Genomic DNA, 24,618 nt, shown 5'->3' with positions numbered 1-24,618 from the left:
ATTTTCTTTCTTTTGTCATGGCCTGAGCTGCAGAGTTTGTGTGCCTCTCACCCAGCACAAAACTTGTATAGCCCCTTCGAAGTAGGACAAAGATATTTTACCAGACCACTTCCATTTCCTCTATCCAAGATGCCACTACTGCTGACCAAGAGCTTTGTATGCATCACAGAGAAAAAGGAAAATTCTCAACCCTACAGTGAAACAGTTACACAACCTGTTCTGCACTTTGGATTTCCCTGTTCTGTACCTTTCTTCTGAATTTGAAATGCAGACCTGGAAAGCTGGAATAACTTAACTGACATGTTTCACAAACTTGTTTTTTTTCCCTGGGTGTGTGCTAAGTAACCTACCATCTCTTCATCATGAATGAAACTCCCTTAGGTCTGTTAAATACAGAAATGTCATAAAAGCAAAGTGAAATTCTCAATCTTGAGCCTTTCTTGAAAGGGGCACACCACTGACTTCTGATAATCTGATTTGCATTAGTATGAAGCCTGGCAATCCACCTGTTTAAGTAAGTTTACTTTTTGGTTAACAGAGTGTGAAATTGTGCCTGGGAACATCTTAAAAGTACCAAATTACTTTAAGTAGAAGATTTGCTTCTCTTGCTTTATGGAAGAGTCAATTACCTAGTAAGATGACAAAAAGATATAGGGTGGAAGGTTGTTCCTAGCTGAAAAGCTTTGACAGAGATCAGAAGACACCTGAAATACAGACAGGTAGAAATTAAACCTGTCTCTAGCTGTAAATTACCTCTGATATTAAACCTTGGTCCTCTCAGCTTCAAATTATGTAAGAAGATGAAGAGTAAAGAAAAGGCAGGGTAAGCTACATACCTTGAAAATGTTGTATTTCATATCGCTAATTTCAACAGTCTTGCTGCCATGGCTGTCATGTTCTGTTTTATTGGTCATTAGGGTCTTAAACCTGAGAATAGTTTTAACAGAATTCTTTATTAGTACTTTGCAAACTCATTGCCTATTGCCAAGCACCTTAAGTAAGGTGAAAATAAAGATCCTTCTCTGTTATTTGTAAACTGACAACTGAAACATTTCTTTCCATCTAATGACAATTACTTTGGAACTTCAGGGGCAAATTAACCTGGAAATTGCCTGGGTTTGACTCAATCACATGTTATAATTGTTGAAAACACTGTTACTTTACCAGGAACAGAGAAAGAAAGTAAATAACTACACATGTACCAGGTCAGGGGTGAAATCTCCAGGAAATGGGGAGCAATTACAGCTCCAGCTAGCAAACTGACCAGGAGAATGGAGAAGTCGTTGAATGGCTGGCTATGTGCATTCCAGCTACTGCACAGGTTCTAAGGGACAATTGCTGGTCAGTTTATGTCAATAAAGCCCTGGGTATCTTTAATAGATACTAAGAGTGGCTTGAAAAACTCATCTGTACTCTCTGCTCTTAAGATTAGCAAAGATGGTTTGGCCTGATCCTGCAGACCTGAATTACAGTCCGTACGTAGTCCTAGTGTTAGCAGCTGCTTTGCTACAGTGCGTGATTCAGAGCTAGTCACACAAATAAGGGAGTAAAGGGCCAAACCTTCCTCTACCAAAACGTACTGAGCTGTGGAAGGTGACTCACCTGTTAGATGCAGTAACCAGCAGGACTTTGTGTGCATAAAATAGTTTTCCTTCTACTAAGAAAGTTACATCAGACATTTCTTTATTGTTGAGAAAGTGAGGATCTGTTAAGGTAAGAAAAGAAAACGAGGGTGATTAGTTTTTGAAATTACGGATGCTTTTTTTTTTTAATTTAAAAAAAAAAAAAAAAGCAAAAGCTTTGCTGTTTAGGTGAGCATCTTACCAAGGCGTGCTGGCAGTGTCTTTCGGATTTCAGGAATACTGGGTATAGGACTGCTGCCATAGCAGTGGGTGAAGATGGACGCAAGCTGCTGATTGATGGAATCGTTCTGTAAGGAGGACAGAACAGGTATCATCAATTGGCATTTTGCTCTGAGCGGGTTCCAAACATACTGTAACAGTTCACTTGAAGTTTATAGCAACAGTACCCTAACAAGAACAACCTCAGAACAGAGGGACTAGCACAATCTAACACAAGTATGCTCTGATAGACACCACAGTAACAGTTTACAGGCCACACTGCTGAGAAGAAGGGTAGCCCTGTCAGCAAAAGCTCATATTTCCACATGCTCTGTAACAGGTAAGCCCAGAAGCACGTTCTCAGCAACATTTGATTTATGGTGCCAGTTCATTGTCAGATATTGAGTTCTGGTTCCTAGTTTGCAATTGTTTTTCGTTAGCCAGATATACCTCTTGCTTTAAATTAAAATTATAGTTACGATGTATGTTGTAATGACCAATTATGGAGGCATCAGGGCAGTATATACGCCTCAGCATCCCCCTCTGTGCATTTTGAATGCGTCCTTTCCAGTCAGAAAGCAGGCACCCCCCTTCTTGTAATACAAAGGGCAACAGCCTCTTGGAACATGGTAGAAACAGGATGAACTTATCTGGAACACGGGACAGCTAAATTACAGACCATGGATAAATACATCCTATGCATGCCTTGAAAAGCAATGAAAAAAGAGTCCTAGGCAACCTTTAAATAAGAGAGAAAAGTAGAAAGAAAATGTTGCTGAACAAAAGCATTGTTCAGAAAGCTCCTGGAAGATACTATTGAAATAACCTGACTTGTCCAGTACTGCATTGATAATGATTCTTGTTGTAGTCACATTGTTTCAAAAAACAGTTACTGAACTAGACTTGAACAGAATAGAACACTTCTATTGAAATTAATATCTATATTCTGAGGGCTGCTTGTATGATTCTCTCTGCTATATGTGAATTTAGATGGATGCTGTCAGGGCCATCATGTCATAGCTTACAGGGACGTTGCATACATGTTCGTTTGTTTTTGGTGTGCCCTGGCTTACACAATAGCAAAAGACATGGCTGGACTGCTCAGTTTTGATACTGTTACCAAAGTTATGATTACTTTGCTGGTTTTGAGGATATCAAACATGAGCTGCAACCCTTCATTAACCAGTTCTTCATTGTAGTCTTCTTCTTTAATGGTGACAAATTCCCGTAAGAGGGTCTGTACAACCGAGTAGCGAGACTGGTAGAAGGTTGTGCGTAGGGACTCGATCCACACATGGAGCTTCCATGGGACTCCTGCAGCCATAACGGAAAGAAAGATGATGGACACAGAAGTGAGTGAGTAGACACCTCTGTTAGTAGATACTAGCGCCTAGCAGCACTGAAGTAGAGTGTTACTTATTTCTTTACAGTAGATGCATTAAAGGTGACTGAGCAGGGTCACTGACAGGTTAAGTGACTTGTCTACAACAGCAGAGGACTGGTACCAGGACCACAAGCTAGAACTTGCTGCTGATCGTTAAGGGCCAGAGACTCCCTGTTGTATATTCAGCTTCATCAATAGTCAGAGCCACAAGTCAATTTGAATGGAACTTGTATGAATACCTAACCCTGCACAAAGTGTGAGGTCTCTTCTCCTAATTGCCAGTAACAGTCTAGACACACGAACTTCAAAGCTTCTCTTTCCTACCTTTAGATCAAATCTGCTCTTTCAGTTTAAACCACTTAATCTCTGATGTTATCTTTGTTTTTGAGACTGGTCTCTCTAACACAGACTACCTGATGAAGGGATGTGCCTCTTGCTTTTGGTTATCGGAAACTGAGGGTCCAGCCAAAAATGATGGACAAACACTTAAAAATTTAAATTACATATAGCTGTTTCTTCCCATAAACTTAAGGTAGATCTGCAGTTGGGGTTATAGACTAAATGTAATGGACAAAGGAAAAAAGCTTTTCATTCCCTGAATGTGAGAACAACACTTTAAAAAATAGTAATAATAAAGAAAACCCCTTACCAAGTGCCCTGAGCTCCATGGTGATGTCTACATAGCCGTGCTCAGCACTGTAGTACATGGCCTCCTGCAGGGCCTTCATTCTGGTTTTGCATAGCCTGACTTGTCCCTCGTTGGAGCTGCCCTGGCTGGAGGTGTCGCTCTCCACCCCCTCAGCTAAAATCTCCTCCAGTGAGAGGACATCTCCCTTCAGTTGCTGGGGCTGGGTCAGGAGCTTGCGCAGAACATTCCTGAGGAAGAAGAAGTATCATTTATGAATAAATGGAATGGCAATAATTCAGGCAGGACTGTGGTGATTTAAGTTTAGAGGTCTAGCTTAGCAAATAATTTCCTTCCCAAAGAGTCGGGGTTTGACAGACATCTGGCAGATACAGAGATGCTTTAAGGTGCTTGTCCTTCCCCATCCCTCCAGCTAGAAATTGATGCCCTGGAAGCAAGGACAAAAGAATGCAATATGCTCTTGTACCTTAGCAGAAACAGGGCATGTTTCAGAGCACTGGGGGCAAACTGATTTTTATTGCAGTCTATACTTTGGAACACGTATAGAAGAAGCGCACTTCCTTCTGCCAGCTCTAAGTGTGGTAACATCTTAAGGCCTGAAGTAAGAATTACCAAAGACTGTCTGGTAGAACCCTTGCTGTTTCCCCAAATGACCATCTTCAAGCACTGTTCTTTTAGTCAGACTTGTTTCCTGTATCAGTAAATAGAAACCATAAAAAATGATCGTTCTGCAGCGCTAAATCCAGAGAGAATTTTCTGGTTTGGAATTTCACACAGCAGTTGCAAGAAGGAGGCTTTCTTGTGTCCAAACAGTCACTTTAGAAAGCTTGCATCATTGGTCTGCCTACAGACAGCTGGAGCCATCTGCAACAGACATTCCCCATCCCAGGGAGTCCACCCGAAATACTCGGCTGTGACACTGAACTGCCGCTAGCTGGTGCTCTCTTTGCACCCACGTTACTCCATAGGGCTAAAACTGGCTAATTTTGTGCTTTACATCACCTTCCCCTACCTGACAGGAGAATAAGCCTTGGCTTTCAGTTTGCGTGGTTGGAAGTCCCAGCAGATTGTGGGAGCGGAACAGGGCTGGGAACAGAGTGGTGTTTGTGGAGTTCTCCACTGTAAATAACAGCATTCGGCTGTTCCAGCTTCACTGAGTTTGGGCCTCATTTGAACTGGAGATGTTTTTGCTGCTGTAGCCAGATGTGTGCTGTACCTGGAGGTGCAGTTTTGGCACTACGGTAAAGCACATCTGTGCACAAGCAAGATAGCTGCTATTTAGCCTGTTGCTAGAAAGGCAGGCTGTAATGCTGCGAGACCCTCTGGATATCACGTACCCCAGCTACATGGGCGGTTTGGGCCTGTTTTAATTGGCTCATTGTCTGACATTTTTTCCAGGAACAAAAGGATTTCTCGATGAGTTTTTAAGTAATGTCTTATTTCTAAACAACCACCCTGCAAAGCAGGGGTTGAAAGCCCAGTCTAGTTTTTCAGTGTTTAAAATGACTGATCTCTTGGTTGGTTATCCAGAAACCAGAGATGCAGCCAACTGAAATCTGTGGTAGTTTATTTTTCCCACCTCCTTAACGTGATTAGGTTCTGTCTTAGCATGTGAACTGCTATTTTATGTTTCTAACCAGCCCATAACTGGAACTCACATATGGCCTAGAACCAGCTCCGTTAGCCCTCATTGCCACAAAGATAGTCCAGCAAATGAGTGAAAAAGCAAACAAAAACATTTCTTTTGCATTTCGTGCTTTTGACTAAGATATAGTTCCTTTTTTCAAAGTTATTGTTACTAAATAATGAAAATCTTGCTTTTTTTCCTCAAAGTGATATAACAGGAAGCATCTACCGGTTTAAAGATTCATTCAGTTCCCCCTAAATGCTCACAACCAGCACTACCTTCATCAGAATCAGAACAACCCGAGATACTGAGCTGCCCAAGAAAAAAAATGGTTGCTATCAGCAGAGCCTTAATACCATCTTCTGAACTGCACGCCCAGGGATTAGTGCATAAGACACGCAATACAAAGTCAGGTAGGAATACCTACAGTGCGTTAGCCTTAGGCAAAACCACTCTTCTGAGCATGAATGGAGCTTTACCTGTGCCCGTGCGCAGCTGAATGACTGAAACAATTCATGTCTTCGTGAAGCGATGAAGACATACTGTTGACTTCCAGCATGCTCAGGAGGGGATCGGCACCCCTGCTTAGTAATAAGCTGACCAACTCGTAGTTCCCTAGGAAACAATTGACAGAAATACAGTGGTGACTTTCAGCATAACACGGGACTGTTAGCAGGCAGGCTGTACTAGCAACTTCTGTGCTGACAGCTAGTGCTTTCAGAGCATCCTGCAAGCATGCGTTAGGCTTCATAGCATCTCTGAGAGGGAGGAACAGTCACAAAGCAGCCAACCTATGAAGAGTGCACAACTAGCTACAGGTAGGTAGAGAAATTGGTCTGGTGCTTTCAGTACGCACAAGCAGAGTCTCAGCTGTTCGGTTGCTGGTGGGTGAGCTTAACAGAGAAGGTCAGAAGGCAGCTGCTGTACACTGCACTTGCTGACCACAGCTTCTATAAAATCACCTTGCAGACAAGATGTGTTGGTGCAGTTCACATTCAGCTGGGCCTCTTTTCCACCGTTTTCATTATAGTAGTGAGTGGTGGCAAGAGACATAGCACAATGTGTATCTGTCGCTGGGAAGGGAAGAGGCCATTTTTTTTTTTTATCCCTTCAGTAAAGCTCAGAGCAGATTAAAGCAGAGACTCATCTTCATGAAGACACAAAGATGAAGCAGAAAAAAAAATAAAAATGGCTGGAAGTGTTGAAAAACAACAGGTACGTTTAGGCTAGCACAGACTCGTTCACAGAATGCTAAACTTCTCTTATGACAGCAAAGTAGAAGAAATGTAGAATTTTATATTTAATAAATTAATAAAACAAATTTATATAAAAGCTATTCTTTCCCTAGGCTGAATTTAAACTTGTTGATTTTTGCATCTGGAAGTTATTTGGTCAGAGACATGCCTAGGCTAGACAGTAGCTGTTTTATCTTTCTTGACAGTGCCCTGTGCAAAGGAGTTGTTTTAGCTTTACTGTGGAGGCCACTGGCAGGAGATGAGTGTTGGCACTACTGGCAAAAGCAGAAAGTCGTTCAGTGCCCATCAGCTCCTGCATGCAATAACTGCTGTTAATCAATGCCAGTGCCAACCCAGGCTGGGTTTCTACTGGTGGTTTATAAATTAAAAAAATGCTGGCTCTTTAGTATCCAGCTCGTGGATACCGAACTTGATATCTTTACTGTATCCACAGTACTTTCAACATGCAGTGAATCCTAACATTTTACAGATACCTGACCCACGCATCAATCAGTTGTGGTTCTGTGGTGGCAGAAGATGGAGTGTGCTGAGGTTGTGCATAACTTACCTGCTGCTGAAGCCAGTTGGAGCGGTGTCTCAGCATAGTTGTCTTCTCCACTGTTAACAGCAGAGCCTTCAACATGGGCACCAGCATCCAAGAGCAGCTGCAACAGACACATTAAAGACAAGGAGTTGAGAAAAGAACAATTTAGGAAGACTTAACAGAAGAGGCTGTGTGTAAGAAAAGAACACCAGTAAATTCATAATGAAGAGTGCATGCACGCAAAAGGAACATCTCAAAGGCTAAAGCAAAGTGTTGATTGCAAGGCAAGTTTCTCATGCATTTCTTTAATCAGCCTAGGGCTAAAGCCTCTGCTTGAATGTCAGTTTAGAGACTTCTCATTTTCTGTTGTTTTACTGTACTTTGAATTGTGAGTTTATGCTGGGAAAAAAATCTCATCTGGCAGCTTGAGGAATATCTTTTTTCTTTTTTTTAAATTTCATTTATGAATCTGGATTTGCTATTGTAATTTCCCAGCTCCAAAGAGCTCTGCAATCAGAGCTTCTCTTGAGCGCAGGGAGTCCATCATTTGGCTTCATGCTGTGTGCAGGAAACAGCGCACACCTTCAGGGAGTTAGCCCTGGAGGCCAAATATCCCCCTTGGTCTCTCGGCCCCATGGAGCCTGCATAAGGAGGCCCTGGCAGCCTCAGTGAGTTGCCACACACAGAACCGGCTTTCTTTGAACACAACGAGCTACTCACAGGGGCAATTACACATCTCCCAGATGCAGGGGAGAAGGCTACACGGCAGTGAGATCTCTCACGGCCGAGCAGTGCGGGCAGCCAGCAGCAGGGCACCCAGACAGCACTGCTTCCCCATGCGGCCCCGTGGGTGCCGTCCCTCTCCCCTGGCAGCAAAGATGAGCGCTGGGCTCCTGCCTGCGGCAGAGGCTCTTCCACTGAGGGTGGGTCCAGATGGCTGTTGTGTAACACTGTCACGACTGAACAGCTTCAGCCATCCCCGGTTGACACTGGCCTCGGCACTAACAGCACATACATTCACACTGATTTTAAACCTGTTCGTAGAGCTTGACAGCTGCCCACGGGCTGGTTTGTTTCTCTTGAGATGCCAACTACTCCATGCAATGACCACAGGGCAGACCTTAACTGCAAAGGTAATTTCATACACAGATTCCAGAAAGCATCATCTACCCTTTAAGGAATGGTTGCCAAATGAGATTTTTTTTTTGGTAATCTTTATAAGTTTTAAACAAAATAAGAGAAACAAACACTGTGGGTATGCAGTCCAGCAGGAGCTTTGATATACCTGGCTACATCTCCTGGGAGAATCACTCTTACCACACCTGTAAATTAAGGCTGTCCAACCTTTGTAATACCAAAGGCTGTACTGGCAATTTGCCAGGTGGGATCTAATCTTTGTAATTATTTACAAACGTACACAAACAAAAAATGACTGTATGCAACCTCTATTTGCTTACATCTTTTTTTTTTTTTCTCTTTAAGCAGAAGGCAAATTAAACTCAGCAGCTGCTGACTACCTGCTGTGATTAGTTTTGAGATCCCCTTGAAGTTTAGGTAGGATTTCTGGTATTTCATACTGTTCTGCTACTCCCTGCATTAATTGCATAGAAAAGGGAGTGGGGCAGATACTCGAGCCACCTGGCAGTGAGGGTGCTGCTCAGCACTCAGCTCAGTGCTGCCCGCCAGTCCCTCAGTGTCTGCCTTAATGGTTCCCGACCGGAGGATCTCCGCAGCTTACCTGCACAACCGAAATGTGCCCATGTAGTACAGCAAAGGTGAGAGCAGTCCAGTGCCGGCTGTCAGGATGGACTGAAGGGTAGCGCGGAGAGGTGCTGGGAACCTGGGCAAAGGAAACCAGGTAGTTATTAACCATTGCAGCATATCTTAAGACTTCTACGTAACTGGCTTTTCCCTTTGTAAATGACAGCCCCAGGGAATGGTACCTAATGTCATTTAGAAAATGCTGCCAGCGCTGCTCACTCCGTCCAGTCCCCTGGGCCTTTTTAATGGGCTCGCTGGTTTCTCCTAGTGGCAGCTCTTTCAGGAAGGAAGCCCCTTTACCCGCACCGTGCCTATTAGGCTTGCCAATGCCAATCATAATTGCAGCCACTGAGCGCTCCAAGAGATCTTGACATTTTTTCTCCCCCTCCTAAATCCCTGAAGCAGTGATTTCTGAAAGAAATGCCTTGCTTTGAGTCCAATGTAAGAGCTTCCGGAAGGGAAGACTTCAGTTGCTACAAGAGATTTCATAGTGATTTCTTAGCTGCTCTTGTTAATTTACAGATCAAGAATGAATAATTTTGGGGAGAGTTTCCTCCATTACTTACTGGGATGTCTAAATTTGCTCCGGCATCTATAAGCATTTGGACCATAGCTTCATCTCCAGCAGCACAGGCGTACATTAGCGGGGTCATACCCTTCAGGAAAAGAAAAAAAAAGTTACCTTTCTATACCTTGCAACAGTGAATCTGTCATGGACACTGAGTTTGAATCTCACAGTGTGTATGTGTGCGCAGGCATGTGTAGGGACAGCACACGCACATGTTGAAAACATTTTGGTTTCTGTGCAGAGCTGGCACAGGAAAGCAATGTGGACAAAAAATCAGGGGACAAGACTGAAAGAATACAAAAGGATCACTGAAAATCCCAGCCATGTATTGTCCACAATTCTTGAGCTTTCCAGAGGCTGCCAAAAAAGAAATAGCATTTCTTGGGTCATTTGTAGCCAGATGAACTGAAAGCAGAAAACAACACAAAAGTATGCAGATGAATTTATTTGGCAACATATCCCCATTGCTAAAATCCTATTTGCCACAATATTTCAGCATTTCAATCCCATAAATCTGCCTCTCTCTTTCTACTTAACCAACAAACTGTGACGGCTCAGAGATGAATTATGAGAGAAATGAGCCTTACTTACAGAGCTAATTTCAGGAGTAGCCAAGGACAGAAAGGAAACAGCCTAGTAAAATTCATTCCTGCTCACATCCTACAGCATTTCTCTTTGCCTAATTACTTTGTTTGAATTTTTCACAGGTAGCATTTCTGCAGTGCATTGTGTATAATATAACTGCACGAACTGAATGAATAATACAGCTTTGTCTTTAGACAGCCACGTATCATAAAATAGAAGTAAAGTTCACAGAAAGGAGTTCTGGTCCTGTATCTGCAAAGGCATCTTTTCAGAACAGCCTCAATTCCTATCCTCCTGCACCTGAGACAGCCGTATGCACTTGCAAAGATATTTCAGGGGTGGGAGGGTGGGTGGGTTTGGTTTTCTGGGGCTGTGAGAGGGAGACCAGCTCTAATATAGACAGGTAACATGAGAATCCTAAACTTGAGTCTGCAGGCACAAGCCCGTACTTGCTGCCACGGTCAGGGTTCTAAAGCTACCAGGTTAACATAGACGCATTTTTTTCCCCTCCTCCAATATCAGCTTTGCATCCCCTGCTTGCCAGTCAGTATCCATAGGGAAGAAGAGATTGTTTTCCTAACCCTTCAGATTGCATGAAACCAGGGAGCTGCTTCATACCAGCTAGAAGCAAATACAAGGAAGGTCCTGCTCCAAGTTCAGGTTTCTGAAGCTGTTCAGAGTTCTCTCTCTCTTGAAATTTGTGTACACACACAGATGTGTAGAAATGGGTCTGAACACAGACCTTAATGCTGGATATACTCACAGTCTGGGAGTGATCAAAACCTGAACCTGGATCTAAAGGCTATATGCTAAATTAGTCCAACAATTCCAGTTGTAGGATTTGCAAAAAACCTTTTGCTGTAGTTGCCACACAAGAGGCAGTCACACCTGTTTGCAGTGACTCAGTGCTGCCTGCTTACCGTGCACTGTTTGAAAAAGACTCATCGTGACCAAAGGAAATCAAAATACATCAACTGAGTTTACCAGGTGCCAGTGTCCAGTGTTCTATCCTACAACGGGACATATAGACCTGCTTTCTATTGCTGTGCCTACATCAGTTATCCCTGAATCGGGCATACTGGCATTACAGGAAGGGGAAAACAAGCTAGCTGCAAAGTTCAGATGGGGTTTCATATTCCAGTTACGTCAGAGTTCACTGCTAAGAGTCTGGATTTAATTCTCTGTGCTTGGTAGTGTGATGGAGGTTGCTTCGGAATCACTGATGGGGAGAATTTCAGAGCAACTCTGTCTCCAAAGAGAAGTGTGTTGCCCTCCTTGATCGCTACCAACACACTGTTTTGAAACATGGGAGCAGCACTCTGCAAAGGCAACGGAGCGGCCAGTGTTGTACGACCCCCCTTTTCACAGTAGGACTGGCTAGAAGAAGACAGCAGCAGAATGATAACAAGACCATAAATAAGTGACACAAGTGATAAATAAGGTCCTCAACCTTTCCAGCGAGTTGCCTACAACGCAGGGTCCTTATGCATAAAAAAGTGAAACAGCTGGCTTACTGTAGACAAGTAAAAAATGTCCCTCAGTGAGAAGTGATTGGCTTGGCACCAGTGCCAGGATTCTAAGGTGCACAGTGCAAAATACCAGAGCAAGAACACAGCAGTTCTGCTTTTGGCAGAACAAAAGTCCTTAGGTCTACATAAGCCAAAACTGCAAAACTTAAGAAAAAAAAAAATAAAGGAAGTAAGTGGCAGACTTACTTTATTCATAATATAAATCTGCCACCAGTGTCACTTCAATAAAGTCAATGTCAAGGGCACCTGTGAGTGCCCTACCTCTGTGACCACAAAACTTGTTATATGGGGTATGTAAATAAGGCAACTACGTACCTAAATGGAAGCTTGTGCAGGAGCAATTCTGATCATATTTGCATACATATTTCTACCTCCTTTTAAATTGCACGATGGTAGAAAGAACCATGGAAGATGTGCCAATTTCAGAATTTGGTCTGAAATGTCACAGCACTAAAGCACAGTATCACATAGCCTATGAGAAAACCTCTCTACTTGAACGTAAATTCTTCCTCCTGATAAATATCCTATTGTTTCTGAGACATGACAGCTCATTCTCGTTGCTGTGACAGCTATAATGAGTGTTTATTTGGGGGAGGTGTTTTTTTTTTTTTTTTTTTTTTTTTTTTTTTTTTTTTTTAGTTAAAAGCTAGTTCAATGCATTGAATTATGCCCCAGAGAACAGACTCTGCTGTTACTTGATGGGACTGACAGCAGAAGCAGCCAAAGACTTACCAGACTACGAAGTCCCCATACTTAAATCTAGCTGAGCAGGGAACACGTAAAAACAAACAAAAAAAAAGACACATCGGCACACTGAGCTTTCAGCAAAGCTAATCCCAATGGATACCAATGCCACTGGGGTTCTCTGTGCTGTTTCCTATACCAAACTGTACCGAGAACACACAATTCACTTCACATGGGCAACCTGAAAGCCATCAGACAGCAACACCTTTTGGTCGCTCATCACTGACCCAGACAGGATTTCAGCTGTTGAACCAGAAGAGAGTGTCACTGGCAAAAACCACTTTGTTTTGACGTAGTCTCAGCATTAAGACAACATCAGACTTTCCATTTGCAGCCAGCATATTAACCTGTCTTCCATCAGTGTCTGAGACAGGCCATCCAAGGAACAGCCCTGCATTCCAGCTGATAAAGAAACAATTCACTCTAGGCTTTGACTGGCTTTTCAGGAGGTGGCATGAGGGGGGACTTAGTTTTTTTTTTTTCTTTTAAGAGGTACATTCTCAGAATAAAACACCAGATAGACTTAGAAAAGACACTATGAGGCAACCAATGCTTAAGATTTCGCACACTGACTTGCTACACAGAAAGGAAAACGCAATTTGGTCATGCAAAGAATTTTTTGTGTGTGCGCGTGTGGCATACCTGATCATCCATGGTGTTAACTCCATCGGGTCCTAGCGCATCTATGGCTTGATTGATCAGATCTGTCCTTCCGCAGTTTAACATTCGGAAACCCAGATCCTGCTGGAATTTTTCGGTAGCAGCCTTAGCATCCAGTCTCCGGAAGGAACTAAAGCAGCATTCAGGTCTGTAAAGGATAAAATAATTTCTGGATTTTGGTCTTTTTTTTTTTTCCACGTCTCTCTCCCTGTCTCAGAAATCAGGCTTATTTAATGCCATAGTTTTACCTAGTGTATACTTTCCCCACTGTGTAATCATTTCTGAAAAATCTGTCTATCTTCAATCACATTGGAGATAGAAGATTTGTTCTTAGAGACAGTAAATTCATGTAAATACTGAGAGAAGAGAGATGAGGCCAAGCAGAGGAACTTCACTGGTGCCCTCAAAGGCAGAAAGAAATCCTTATTCCTTGCCACTCAGCCCATCACTACAAGGGTAGCTCTGGACCAGGCACTGCTTGTGCCACAACTTCACCAGCAGAACAGCAAAGAGATGCCAGGATATGCCCGTTCTGAAATGGGCACTGAACACCCACGGCTTCTACAGCAGTGAGGTTGGCGTGGTGGGAGAAGGGTCACGGGATGCACACCTGCAGCAACCAGATTTCATCAATTCTGCTTCTTGTGATAATTTTTTTTTAAATAATTAGCTATACATCATTTGTGATGTCACATTGTATATCATATCATGTAAATCATATATATCACATCGTAGTCCATCAAACATACACAAAAACATTCTAAGAAGGAAAAAGGTAGAAAGAAGGTGTACATATACATAAAATATCAGTCAGCTGATAATACTAGGATGAAACAGCTATGTTGTCTGACTACCAGACTATTATTTTAAAATAAAAGATATTTCTAAAATAAGATAATGATCCTTATTCCTCAGATTCTTTTCTGGAGAAAAAAAAAAATCAAATTCAAAATCAAAAACAAACCAAACAACCAAAAAGTCAAATCAAAATCACTCTCAACTCTCTTCCAATGCCTCAAAGGAAGTACGCTAACATTTCTATGAGTTTCTATTAAATCCTTATCCTCTAGCTGACTATCAAACAACCTTTATCTCATTTGGAAGGAGTTCAGAGATTACTGTAAATCATCTGGTTATCTGCTGAGAGACTTCTGAATTCCAAACCTGGAGATCTATCTCCCTTGCTGAAGAAACATTCCCAAATTGGAGGCGTTTCCTATCTCAGCTGAGCGTTGATATGGGCAGCCCTTTGATGTTATTTCAGGGTGAGTGCCTCCTCTACTCGTTGTCTGGTTTTCAGCACAGGCTCTTGTGCGAACTCTCAGCGAGTGCAGTATTAGCCTGCCAAGTTCCTTTGAAAAATGAGACTCTTTCAACGGGGCTAACCTCTTCTGGAAACTTTGTATGGCCTGCCAGATAAGTAAAACACTCATCACTTCACTTAGAAGACTCAGGATGAATCTTATGCAAGTATTAATTCAGCTGGTCATTTTGTATGCTTCTGAACTTGCATTGATGACAAATGGTGACCAGATGCAACGAACAATATGCTGAGTTAACAAAACTCACTCCCAGCCTGGTGACCGGTCACACTGCACATGGGAAACCAGCATCTCACCGCAGCTGCTCTCAGAGAGGAACTACACCAGGGTGCAATTTGGGGAACAGTCAGCAGGGAAGCAGAGTGACAGCCCTGGAGTCACCAGCTCTTTGGAGATACATCTGTGAGCAAATGTAGCTCCCAGGCAGCTGAGTGCAAGTATTTCATGGGAAGACAAGATCTCTGAAGCACCCAGGTACTAGATTAGGACGCACAGAGCACAAGATGACAGGAAGGTAAGGCTTACTGTTAGACATGCACAGGTTCTCAAGCTAAGCTCACCAATTAATAGTCTCGTTCTGTCAAGGTAATTGGTACAGTATCACAATGCTACAATATTTTATAATTACAATACCATAGCTATATTATAATAATCATAATTCTAATGCAAACAAGTGAAATAGAAAGACTTTATAAACTTGAAAGCCGTTGAACCTCAGAAAATAAATGAAGTTCTTAAAGAGATGGTACCTGTCTGTGCACACTGTTTCTGTTTTGCTAACAGGCGCGATTCCACTCAGTGCTATTTACACACACTGGTGGAGCAGGGGGACATTTCACTGCTGGGCCCTGCTGAGCGAGCAGCAAAACAAAGCAGTTGCTTAGAGCTACCAGAGAGACAGGGCAAAAAGGAGGGCTGTAGTGCTTGGCCTGGAGCTGCCAGCAGGCAGCTGCAGGCAGGCAAGTTCAGGTGCAGGAATTTGAAGTTCTGTGGGCTTTACTCCTGGGGCACAGCCTATGCAAAACTTCCCAGCACAAGTTTACTACACGCTTGCTGTTCTGCAGTAGTTGCTCTTGACAGCGTGCTCGTCTACAATCGAGGCAAAATCGCTTTTTATTTTAGAGTGTGATAAAAGTTAGAGCATCCTCCATGAGCCAGCAGGAAAGAGCTCACAGATGCACCACTGCTGTGCAGCAGCTGTACCCACAGCAGGTTTTCCATGCGTGAGTTGTTATCCTGTGGAGGAGAGAGGCAAACCCTTGCATGCTTCCTAGGGTAAAGCCTGTGCTCAAGCAGCTGCCCAGATGGCAGCTCCCAAGTGCTCTGAGCTGTGCCTGGGGATAAGTGGAGAACTGAAGCTGGACTGAGGAACCTGGGGGTGGCGCAGAGCCCAGATTGCAGTGAAGGGAAGGGGGCTGAGGTCTCAGTTTGGGACAGGATGGCTCAAAGAGGTAGGAGCAAGGAGCCCGGTGTGCTCCTTGGTCTTCACAAATGAGTTGCTCCACACAGGGAAGCTATTGGTAGTGAGTGATTTAAGTTTGGCCTGCAGAGAGGAAACGATACAAAAAATAGCGTATGATAAAAGCAATATTAAAATTATATTTAAGTAGGTGGAAAAGAAACAAAGCTCTCTGCAATCTAGCATTTCCCCACTTACATTATTATTTAACCAGTAATAGGTGAGTACAGAAGATGTTTATAAATCATGTGGCAAACAAATTGAGAGCACCATATTTGAAGGCTTTATCCACTCAGACACAAACAGTAGCTCAGGATAACCATGCTGCCCAAGCAGTCTGTGTCAGAGAAGAGATATTAGAGGTCGACATTTCAGGTTATCCTAACTGCACTTTGTTCTTCTGCACAGCTTCTCTTTCAGGGATTTCAACATTCCCTATCTGATGCATTGCTGCTGCAAGGAACTATCACTACAGGACTTTTAGGCTGTGTGTCATAAAGAAAAGCTATTTGCAATTTGCCTGTTGCCACACAGCTAGCCAGGGATAAATTTGGCTTCCGTTCCAAGATTTCCTTTCCCTTAAAAGTGTTGTAATTGCTAGATACAGATGACTGCTTTACAAGATGATATAACAGGCACTTGCAAATGAGGCGCATCTCTCTCCTCATATTTTTTCTGTTAGTTTAATTCTTTCATGCAGCAGAAAGACAATGTTTTTTATCTCATGCCACACATAACAGAACTTCCTTAGGCCTCTGAAAATAATACTCAGGCAAGACAGTTCAGAAAAAGATCTGATCAAGTTTAACTTGATCAACGAAGTTAAGCATGGCCGTCTTTCCTTTTAGCTCGTATCAGAAGCAAAAACCAAAACCCAAATCCCTGCCTTCTTTTTTCTCTCTCCCCCTCCTCTCTTTTTTAAGGTAAATGCATCTTTTTTAAGGTATATGATCTATAAATTAAGGGACCACCTGTGTTCTGTATGCTTATGTGCACAAAAAGAAGTGCAGAGATAGAGTGGAAGGTGTGGATTCAGTTTTGAAAGCCAGCGTCTTTATAAAGGTGAGATCAAAAGAAAAATTATGGAACTGATTGGAAGCGCTTGTAATGAGTTTAGTTTTCTGTGGTCCTGTTCAACAGAGAATTTCAAAGGTTTTGGCAAGAACTAGGCACGTATGTAGCATTAGCTTAGCCCATATTAACTGGCACCTACCATCCACACATAAACCTGAGCAACTCGTGCTTTACTTGACACTGAGCACACGTATACTGGCAGAGTAAAAGGAAAAGAAACGTGCTACAGGCTCCTGGCCTAAGTGCACAATTCACGCTTTGTGGACACGAAGCCCAGCTGCTTCCTTGCAGTTCACAGAGTTCCCACGGATCATCTGTTTAAGTTGGCTTTTAAAAAGACTGGCAGCACTGTCTGCCAGGTGCCACATCTGAGGAGAAAGGCGGCAAGTGGCAGCTGAGAACAGGACCAGGAGTCGGCTGCGGCCGAGGAAACATTCGGAGAGCCGCTCCTTCCTGCCACGCGGCCCTGAGGTACCAGCTCCCAGCAGAGACCCAGCGGGTCTGCAGCTCTTTGAGCTCATCCACCTGGCTGACCTGACAGGAGCAGCACGGGCAGCTACAGGCCAGATGTGGCTTCAAAGGGCACCACCTCGTAGCTTCCGTAGCTGTGTCGCTTTGTCCCTTTAAAGTGCAGCTACATGGAACAGTCTTAGCCTGAATTATCATATCTGGCAGAGTCAGAAATAGCAGACATGCCACAAATGAGCTTGGAGCAGAGTTCAGTCATCTAATTGCACCAGCATACTTGCCAACTAATTTAGCTTTGCATTAGGTTTTGTGGCTAAGTAGTATCCCTCATTTCACAAATGGGGAGACAGAGATGTAGCAAAAAGCAAGAGCCTTCTTGGCTGCCAGGAGGTAAAGTAAAAAGCAACAAAAACAGATGGAGGACTCCTGATTAAAAGCCTCTCGTTGCTTCTCTTGTTCATGAAAAAGTATTCTAATAGAAATAATATAGATATCTCTTCAGCTAATCATTTCATCACTTAAGAGCGTGATAAAAGTACTATTCATTGTTATTAACGTGTCCAGCCCACTCATTTAACCCACAGTTAATATGGGGTGCAAAATTCATTTGAGAAGCAAGAATTTACCTTGCACTAATGTTCAAGATATAACTCTGATATCAAAAGCAGTGTTAATGAGAGCAACTTAAAGAGACTACAAACACTGAATAAAATATCTATGATGTGGTAATGAACCAAGCTAATTATAAATCCCTGTTCAATCCTTGTGAGTGGAGGAGGATTTTAAAAAGGTGCTTATACTTTTCATCAAGGTATCTCAGAAAGCAAAGAATTATCTTGTAATTAAGACCAAGGGATAAATGAACAGACATTTGTATTTCTATCTATATCTCATTCTTCCTACACAACTTTTGGCATGACAAAATCCTTCTATCCCAGCTGCAGCATTTGGCCAAAGCTCCTTTATCTCTGGAGCGCTAAGAAGTTGGGCACGTGTTGCCCATGTAGTATTTTGAGATCCTGCTGTCATGAAATACAGAAAGAAGAACAATCTAAAGGTTACAATTACTTCAGCTGCTTATAAAGCTCATTCCACATACTTTAGCTGCCGGGGCTCGCAGTCCAGCCCAGGTAGGAGCAGTCTGGCTGTCTGCCTGATGTCGTCACTGTCCACTGTCAGACTGCGCCGGTGCTCAGCGTAGGTGATAGCTACTCGCATCCACTCCATCAGCGGTGGGAGAAGCATGAAGGGTCTGTGTAAACAAGGAAAAAAGACATCGTAATTAACATCAGCCTGATATCTGCTCCTGAGATTCAATGGCCCCTTCACTGCTTCCTGGGCCTGCTTGGAGGAGGCAGAAGCAGGTAAAACCCATCCTGCAGAGGCAGACTCCGTCCCTCTGCTCGGCAGGTCGCAGCAGGTGAAAGAACTGGAACTGCTCAGCCCTGGTTATCTGAACTGCTTCTTATCCCAAACGGGGTCGTGTCAGGACATGCCGGCTTTGTGCAGCACGCTGCGCCCTGTGGGAAGCAGGCCCATACCGAACACAAGCAGCCTGCTGCTGCTAGTAGCTGGGCTCAGTTCCCCCAGCCCAAGTGGCCAGTGTGTTATTCTGGATCAGAAGTGCTGTCATCTCACCTGTGTAGCTCCTATAGTATTTGTGCCTGTTGTTCCACGCAATCCAAATGCACAGGCTGCTCCACCCCTTACCTGATATCCTTGATTTTTAAAAAATATGGTTGATTATTTCAACTTCAACTGAGCCAGGCTATTTCAGTGCTCCCTCCCCTGATCTTTGTTATATTGTCACTATCCGGTGGCTTTTCACATTCTGCATTTCTTACATGCAGAGCTCCAGCCTCCGTTTTTGCACAACTGACCCTTTGAGACCACTGCAGAACTGTTGCAGCTTTGTTTTTCTGCCGTCCTCCCCAGCAAAAACAGTTGACATACTTTGGACTTAGGGATGAATGAGTAGAATCAAAGAGATGAGTAACATGGAGGCATTGCTGGGGAAGAATACCTGCATAGCATCACAACAAACTGTAAGCAACTTGCAGAAAAGCAATCTAGCTGCTCCTAATTTGTACAGCACCCAGTACAGTGAGGTTTTACCCTGCATGAGAGATTGTAAGCAATATAAATAAAGCAATATAGATAAATATAAAATAAAGCAATATAAATAAAGTAATAACAATCGCAGGCACAGTCATTTTGGGCTAGTTTATGAAGAGTCACCCTTTGCTCCTGTATGAATGAACACAACACTGAAATTACACAATAATATATGGGTATCGTAATGCTCTCATACCCAATATATCTCATCTGTACTCTCGATACACAGTCAGAGTGACCTACTGTTTGCTTGATTTTTTTTCCCCAAGGATACCTGCCACCACGATGCAAGGCTCTGAAGTCCCAGCTGTAATTGAAAACACCTCTTCCCATTTCTAGTTATGAATTTATTAATGCTGAAAAAGCCCCTGTCATTTAAGCATTCAAAAGAAAATAAGTGAGGGTAGAAGATACCAGTTCCTTTAGAAAGTTCAGAGAAAAAAGATGCATACCAGAAAATATAAACTGATTTTGATATTCATGAAAGCAGCAGAATCCATGAAAGGCATTTTCAAAGCTGTGCATCTGTGCGCGCGCACATATGCGAGCACAGTAAGAGTAAGCAGTGCCGATCCCATTAGAAACCATTTCATCAATAATGGGATTTGTAGGCAGAACTGCCTTTGTACGGCTCTGAACAACCTTCAGGCTGGAATAACTCTACCCCATAAAATACGTGCTGTTTCCGTTCTGCCAGTTGCAAAGCACACTGACAAGGTGCCATTTTCTCTTCTCTCACACAGCCAAGTGTGCTGTTTTTCCCTCTGCTCCTTCCCTTCTCCTGAGTAGCAAAGAAGCATCTACAAAACCCCAGGTCCATTTAAACATCTGATCAATCCTGGATTGACAATGCAAGGGTGTTCTTAACAGGGCTTGGTCCTTCTGTGTCATAGTTTGCTTCTACATCAAGCAACCAAAATGCTCCTGCATTCTTCACTTTGAAAGCTACCCAGTAGCTCATCAGCTGGAAGACCTTGGAGCTCAGCTTTAATTCCCCAACCCACTTAGGCTTTCTAACTGCCCCAGATACGCAGATGAATCACTCCAGCCAATATGTAGCACAGCCAGTTCAGAGTTGACTGACTCCCCTAAGGGAAGAGCAGCAATCCCAAACAACTCATGCTTGGGAGATGTATTCAGCAGTCAGAGAACTTCAACCTCTATCTGGCCTGCAGCAGAGCCAACGTAACACTAAGCACTGAAGGGGGGAGCCTAAGTTCAGGATCTGAACTCTCTCTGTACTCAGCAGAGCCTCTAGTAGAGGATTCAAAGCTCCCCGCATGGCGAGGACAGAAAGATAGGCTAAAAGCACCACAACAAAATACTCAGGAGCAATGAAAAACTCACCTTCCAAGCGACCGTATCTACCACGTTTTGTGGCCATGCTCAGTGTTGCTTTTCAAGCCACATCACAGTGTCCCTGACACTTTCATGCCAGGAACATCACCAGACTGAACCGTGTCGATCCAGCACAGTCCTGATCATCTTATCAGGTAATGAGCAACCTGGTGATCTGCAGCAAGAGTCTGTGCTCAGCCAACAGAACATACCTTCGTGTCTGCACCAGAGATAACACACACCACAAAGAAATTTCCTTTCTGTAAAAATTAGCATGTGCCAGGGTTATAAGTGGCTTGCATGCACAAGCAGACCTGAAACATGCAACATGAAAACCTGGCTGGGGAGGAAAGGGAAGGAAAAAGATGATTTTTTTTTCTTTGTTTTTTAAAATCACAATATTTTTTTTCCAAAGGCTTTAGAATTCACATCTCAACAGACTGCTTACTTATTCTGTGCCCAAAGGAGAGCAGATTTTAGGTTGTAATAAGAAGCGTCAGGAAGGATGCTTTTCTCTTGCTGCTATCCTAATCTGTCCCTGTCCCAGCACTCACATTACTGTGCAGGTTGGATAAATCATTATTCTATCTGGAGTGACTTATAACGACATCAATTTCTACTTTGCTGCAGAGGCTTTACTTCTCCAGAAAATGTTGAGCTTGAGGATGGACTTCCCACTCTTCCTCCTGCCCCCTCCTTTTATCCAGCCATCCCCTTCCTCCACGCTGTGCTGGTCGGCCTGCCAGCAGGAACACCTCCGTGTTACTTTGCTCACTGCCGGTACCTCCGATGAGCTGTACTACTGCATGATCTGAGCAGAGAGAGAAAGATGCAGGTCAGCTGAAGGAAATGCCAATGCTGGGTTGCGCTGCACTACAAAAATAAACGCAATTACTCTTTTTCTAGAAAATACATGCCATTATCATCCCTGTGGCCCTTAACCTGGGCTTCCATCTGCCTCTAGGGAAACCCTGATCATTTCACAGTCTGAGAAGCACTGGAGGAGGAGGAAGGGGAGAAACCTTCATGGAAAATTAACCGGGAGATGCCGCAAGCTAAAAAACGAATTTCTATCTATGCATTTCTGTCCGCGCCATGTTCTGTACTGTGCATTTTCCTCATGATTTTCTGACATTTAGAAGCATTTGGCAGCTCATTAAATTCTGCACATGAAGTGATCTGGCCCTGGGAATCTGTCATAGTCCCAGTGGTAGTTCACTCTTTTCTCACACTGTTTTCTGTGAAGAATGCCACCGTTGCTTTGTTCAGCTTCTTGTCATTAATTGTCTTGTAAGAGAATAATGCCACACGTAAACTGGGAAAGTACACAGTGGCAGAAAGTAAAATGGACACTCCTCACTTACTGCATGCTCTGTAAAGAAGCTCAATAATGTCTGATGCCATCATGAGCTATCAATATTTTATCCATAGGTTCTCTGAAATTTTCTCCACTCAGAACTGGACAGCCACTCCATTCCCAAGGGGATCAGGTTGGAGATGGGCGAGATGTGCTCTGACAAAGAATGGAATCTATTGTTGGTGGTTTTTTCCCCTCATTTGAACAAAAATGCATTCTTTTATGTAGACATAATCAAGAAGGATGGTGGCAGCAGCACTTGGCAGAGAATTTACAGCGAGTTCATTTGTTGAAAGTGGTTGTAGCTTTTTCCTGGAAAATGCACTGCACTCATTTGATTAGAAATTGCCTAGGAAACAATTGGCATGTGGAGAGATCATGTGTGGCAGTCCTTGAGGATATGCTGTGGGATCACAGACTTGCAGTGTTAGGTCATCCATCACAAAGAAACTAGTCCCCAAAGTGAGCTCTTCGGAGGACTTTTAAGAGCCCTAGGGCCAAGGCATTTTGGCAGAGGGACGTTAATTGTATGCAAAAGAGGCAAGACCTCTACAGGAGTCAGAAGATTATGCCATCTTTTCTCCTCTCTTAGCTGAATGCTAAGAAAATGCAGTGGGAGCTCGACTTTCAGAGGTGAGGCACACCTGCCACCTCAGATGGAAACAGCCGGCAGTCCCACAGGGAGCAGCCACCTCGTCCAGTCCTGCCTCCTGCCTCGAGGTTCCAGCGACAAGACTGCTGAAGGCAGGGGGAGTGGGGGAAGGAGGAGATATTTTGCCTGTCACCACCTCTCTTCTCCTCTTGTGCTAGTTCCCAGCCGCCTGTTTAGCTGCAGCAAGATGAAGAGGGGGCCAACACTGACAGCAAAAGCAATGCAGACAAATTGTCTTCTAACATATGAAAGAAAATAATATCCTAATGGCTGCAGGTGAGAATGACAAAATTTGTCTCTCTTGGCAGCCAGAGCTGGTCCTGAGGCACTCACGCAATAGCCTCCCATCGCGTTGTTCTGAATGGTTTGACAGAACAGCTTTTTCTTCCTTTCATCCACAACATCTGCTCTATAAGCCCCCGTTAACATTTTAAACACATCCAAACTCCAGCATTGCAAAGCACATCTAAGTATCAGAGCACACATCGTCCGGGTAGGGTAGGCCGTAACAACTCATCCTCATCTGATTTACTGAAACTACACCCAGGCTACAGGTACAGAGGAATCCCAAAGCTTTGGATCATTATTTTTTGCAAGGAACTGAGAAAGGAACAGGGGCTTCAGTGCAGTGCAATGAACTAACGTTTAAGTTTAATGCTAGAACTAAACTCTATGGTTCAGTCCCATTTTACTCTAAAATAATAAACCTCAAGGTCACCAACACAAACTGATTTACAAACAGCCATAAAAAGCTCTATCCCAGTCTCACCTTTCTCTCTCTTTTCGTAAAGGAATGAACTGAAAAGTCATTTTGCATGTGTATACAAAGAGAAGGGAGTTCTGAGACAAGCAGGAGCACTGGGAGTGACTGAGTTAAGGGAAGGCCAAGTGGGTTTTTCATGGCTTTTTCCTAGCTAGGGAACCTGGGAGACAGATGTACAATGAGCAGAACTGTCTAGGGGAAAAAAGGTGGGAATCAGACCGATCTGCAATTAAATGGTGAATCATGTAGGAGGCTGGCTACAAGATGCACTGTTTGAACTTTACACCCAGATGGAAAAACCCCAAGTATAGCAACAGAGTCCAAAAGAAAACAGAGCAAGGGCTGATTAATTGGAGAAGGCAAAGATTCTGAGGCAAGACAGAGTATCCAAAACCAAACCATGTAATGTCAATGTGGAAAACGGTGGTGTATTTACAGCTTGGATTCTCCAACATTAAACCCCTCTTCAAGTTGCAGAAAAGAAAATTCTCTGGGTATGTAATTATATGTGAATAAAATAACAAGATAAACACAAAATCTGTGCTCCAAAACACAACCAGCTTAAGTCTGGAGCTGTTCCTTTCAGATTCAAAATATTTACTGAATTTGCAAAAAGCTACCACATTTACAGAGAAAAGATAGAAATTACTCTGCTGGTTCTGATCATCTCAACTAATGCCACGTCTTTCAAAGCAAACAGTCCCAGATATTCACAGAAAAGGAAAAAGAAATCTTATCACAGCCAACTGGCCCAAAGAGAAAGTTTTCTTCTCAATTCCCTTGAAACAATGATTGGCCCAGGTCTTACAAGATAAAGAGCTCTCAAATTTTAGTGGATCATTATCAGGCTGCTAAGGTCTTGGCTTGGATATGCCATGACACTAACTTCTAGAGTTTAGTGAGTTATCCTTCAGCCTTCAGACACAAACAGAATGAATAACATCTG

The 24,618-nt window shown here is 43.3% G+C and overlaps 2 protein-coding genes across 2 annotated transcripts in view; one reads left to right on the top strand and one right to left on the bottom strand.

Annotated features, from left to right (window-relative positions):
* Nucleotides 1-7,464, top strand: part of NAT10 (N-acetyltransferase 10) — a 42,141-nt gene extending 34,677 nt beyond the window's left edge. Inside the window, exon 29 of the mRNA XM_084287827.1 lies at nucleotides 7,362-7,464. The gene's annotated coding sequence lies outside the window, so the exon portion shown is untranslated. The remainder of the gene's footprint in view (nucleotides 1-7,361) is intronic.
* Nucleotides 1-24,618, bottom strand: part of ABTB2 (ankyrin repeat and BTB domain containing 2) — a gene marked incomplete at its 5' end in the record, with an annotated part of 139,345 nt that overhangs the window by 4,618 nt on the left and 110,109 nt on the right. The window contains 11 exons of the mRNA XM_084288542.1: nucleotides 837-927; nucleotides 1,603-1,705; nucleotides 1,825-1,930; nucleotides 2,977-3,155; nucleotides 3,875-4,101; nucleotides 5,978-6,113; nucleotides 7,302-7,398; nucleotides 9,016-9,117; nucleotides 9,605-9,694; nucleotides 13,107-13,272; nucleotides 18,547-18,699. Of these exons, the coding sequence (XP_084144668.1) occupies nucleotides 837-927; nucleotides 1,603-1,705; nucleotides 1,825-1,930; nucleotides 2,977-3,155; nucleotides 3,875-4,101; nucleotides 5,978-6,113; nucleotides 7,302-7,398; nucleotides 9,016-9,117; nucleotides 9,605-9,694; nucleotides 13,107-13,272; nucleotides 18,547-18,699 (1,450 nt within the window). The remainder of the gene's footprint in view (nucleotides 1-836; nucleotides 928-1,602; nucleotides 1,706-1,824; nucleotides 1,931-2,976; nucleotides 3,156-3,874; nucleotides 4,102-5,977; nucleotides 6,114-7,301; nucleotides 7,399-9,015; nucleotides 9,118-9,604; nucleotides 9,695-13,106; nucleotides 13,273-18,546; nucleotides 18,700-24,618) is intronic.

The sequence above is a fragment of the Netta rufina genome (assembly GCF_964035555.1).
Source record: "Netta rufina genome assembly, chromosome: 5".
Taxonomy (NCBI): domain Eukaryota; kingdom Metazoa; phylum Chordata; class Aves; order Anseriformes; family Anatidae; genus Netta; species Netta rufina.
The sequence above is the reverse complement of the archived record's forward strand: the minus strand, read 5'-3'. Positions and strand labels throughout refer to the sequence as shown.